The sequence below is a fragment of the Chrysochloris asiatica genome, unplaced genomic scaffold (genome assembly GCF_000296735.1).
Source record: "Chrysochloris asiatica unplaced genomic scaffold, ChrAsi1.0 scaffold00053, whole genome shotgun sequence".
NCBI classification, from domain to species: Eukaryota; Metazoa; Chordata; class Mammalia; order Afrosoricida; family Chrysochloridae; genus Chrysochloris; species Chrysochloris asiatica.
The window spans coordinates 2,554,650-2,556,681 of record NW_006408571.1 but is presented as its reverse complement, the minus strand read 5'-3'; the positions used below and the strand labels follow the sequence as shown (position 1 = coordinate 2,556,681).

The window sequence follows — 2,032 nt, the reverse complement described above, 5'->3', positions numbered from 1 at the left end:
GAATTTTTCATTGATGACCTTCATAATTCTAGGATTCACATTTAGGTCCTTAATCCATGTTGAGTTGGTTTTTGTACAAGACGTGAAGTGAAGGTCTTGTTTCAGACTTTTGCATATCATTTTCCAGTTCTGCCAGCACCATCTGTTGAAGAGACTATCCTCTTACCATGGGATGGCATAAGTTTTAAAGGTTATCTGAAGACAATAGTTTCAGGGATTCCTTCACCCTCTGTGGCTCCAGAAAGTCTAGAGTCCATAAGAATTTAAAATTCATTTTCCCTCTTTTGTTCAGGATTCTTCTAATGAATATTTGGTCAAAGTGTCCAATAATGGTTGCTAAGCTCCATCTAGTTATGGTTTCATAACAAAGGAGACAGTTGTTTATGATGCAATTATCCATACATTCCATATCCTCCTTCAATTTCTCATTTTCCATATTCCTCTGTTGATCCTTGTGAACACAGACCAATTTTTGTACCATGGATAGCTTGCTTGCAAGCTTTTGAGACTGGACACAACATTATGAACTAAAAGGTAGAACAGAACTACTAAACGTGATATTAGGCGAATTAACCAGGAAGCCCAGGAAACCATGCCCCAAAACCTCTAAACCAAGGAATAAACCTGTGAGGTTTTTAGTTATATAGCTTCAGCAGATACTTTTTTTGGACATTGTTGTAAATCCATATAAATCATATATATCACATTTCTTCAGAGAAGACATAAAATAGCTGTAAACAAGAGTAATAGCTTCATCTGTATTGTTAATATCAATGCTAACCATAGAAAGAATGATTGTACTGATATGTATATTTAGAATATATACAGAAAAGATGAGAAATGGATGTAAAGTGTCCAAGTATGAGTATAAAGGTACTTACTGTCTCTCCATGCTGGCTATTTCCTGATTATCTTCTTTAACCTATAAAAGCATAAAAATAAGACAGTATTTAAACAATAACTCATTGTTAGACTATAAGCATGGATTGAATTGTGTCCACCCAAAATATGTGTCAGCTTGGCTTGGTTATTATATAACTGGTCTGGAAGTTATATGATTCCCCATGATGACATCTGATGTGATAAACCAATAAAAGATTAAAGGTAGGCTGTAATATCCTTTATCCCATCACAACCCTGATTTAGTGTAAGGAGAGTTTGCCTGGGTGTGGCCTAGAACACCTTTTACTTACAAGAAATAAAAGTAGAGAGAAGTGAGCAGAGAAAGAGGGACCCACCACCACCCAGAAAGAAGAGCAGGGAGTGCAGTGTGTCACTTTAGGACCTGGAGTGCCTGCATTGAGAAGCTCCTAGATCCAGGGAAAGACTGACGATAAGATCCATGGAGATCTCTAAGGAATGCTGGGCTACAGATGCTGAAAGGAGACAAAGACCTTCATCTAGAGCCAGTGCTCTGAATTCAGAATTCTAGCACTCACTCATCTCTGCCAAGAAATTTGGAAGACAACTATCTGGCCAACTGATTAGAAGAGATTCTTATTTGTGCCCATTCCAAAGAGAGGTGACCCAACGGGATGCAGAAATCATTGGACAATATCTCTGACATCCCATGCCAGTAAAGTTTTATTAAAGGTAATAGAGAAATGTCTACAAGCATACGTTGACAAAGAACTTCAAGAGGTTCAAGCTGGATTCAGAAGAAGCCAAGGAACAAGGGATATCATTGCTGATGTCCAATGGATCTTGGCTGAAATCAGGGAATATCAGAAAGATATTTACCTGTGCTTTATTGACTACACAAAGGCTTTTGATTGTGTGGATCATGACAAGCTATGGACAACATTGCAAAGTATGAGTATTCTAAAATATTTAATTTTGCTCATGAGGCATCTGTACATGGACCAAGAGGCAGTTGTTCGAACAGAACATGGGAACACTGAATGGTTTAAAGTTAAGACAGGTGTGCGAAAATAAAAAGAAAGGTGTGCGACATTCTTATATGTTTTCACCATACTTATTCAACCTGTATGCTGAGCAAGTAATCCGAGAAGCTGGTTTATATGAAGAAAAA

At 37.5% G+C, this 2,032-nt stretch overlaps 1 protein-coding gene across 1 annotated transcript in view; it reads right to left on the bottom strand.

Annotated features, from left to right (window-relative positions):
• The window catches only part of IFT74 (intraflagellar transport 74 homolog (Chlamydomonas)), an 82,692-nt gene that overhangs the window by 33,536 nt on the left and 47,124 nt on the right, over positions 1–2,032 (bottom strand). Inside the window, exon 11 of the mRNA XM_006863010.1 lies at positions 882–922. Within this exon, the coding sequence (XP_006863072.1) occupies positions 882–922 (41 nt within the window). The remainder of the gene's footprint in view (positions 1–881; positions 923–2,032) is intronic.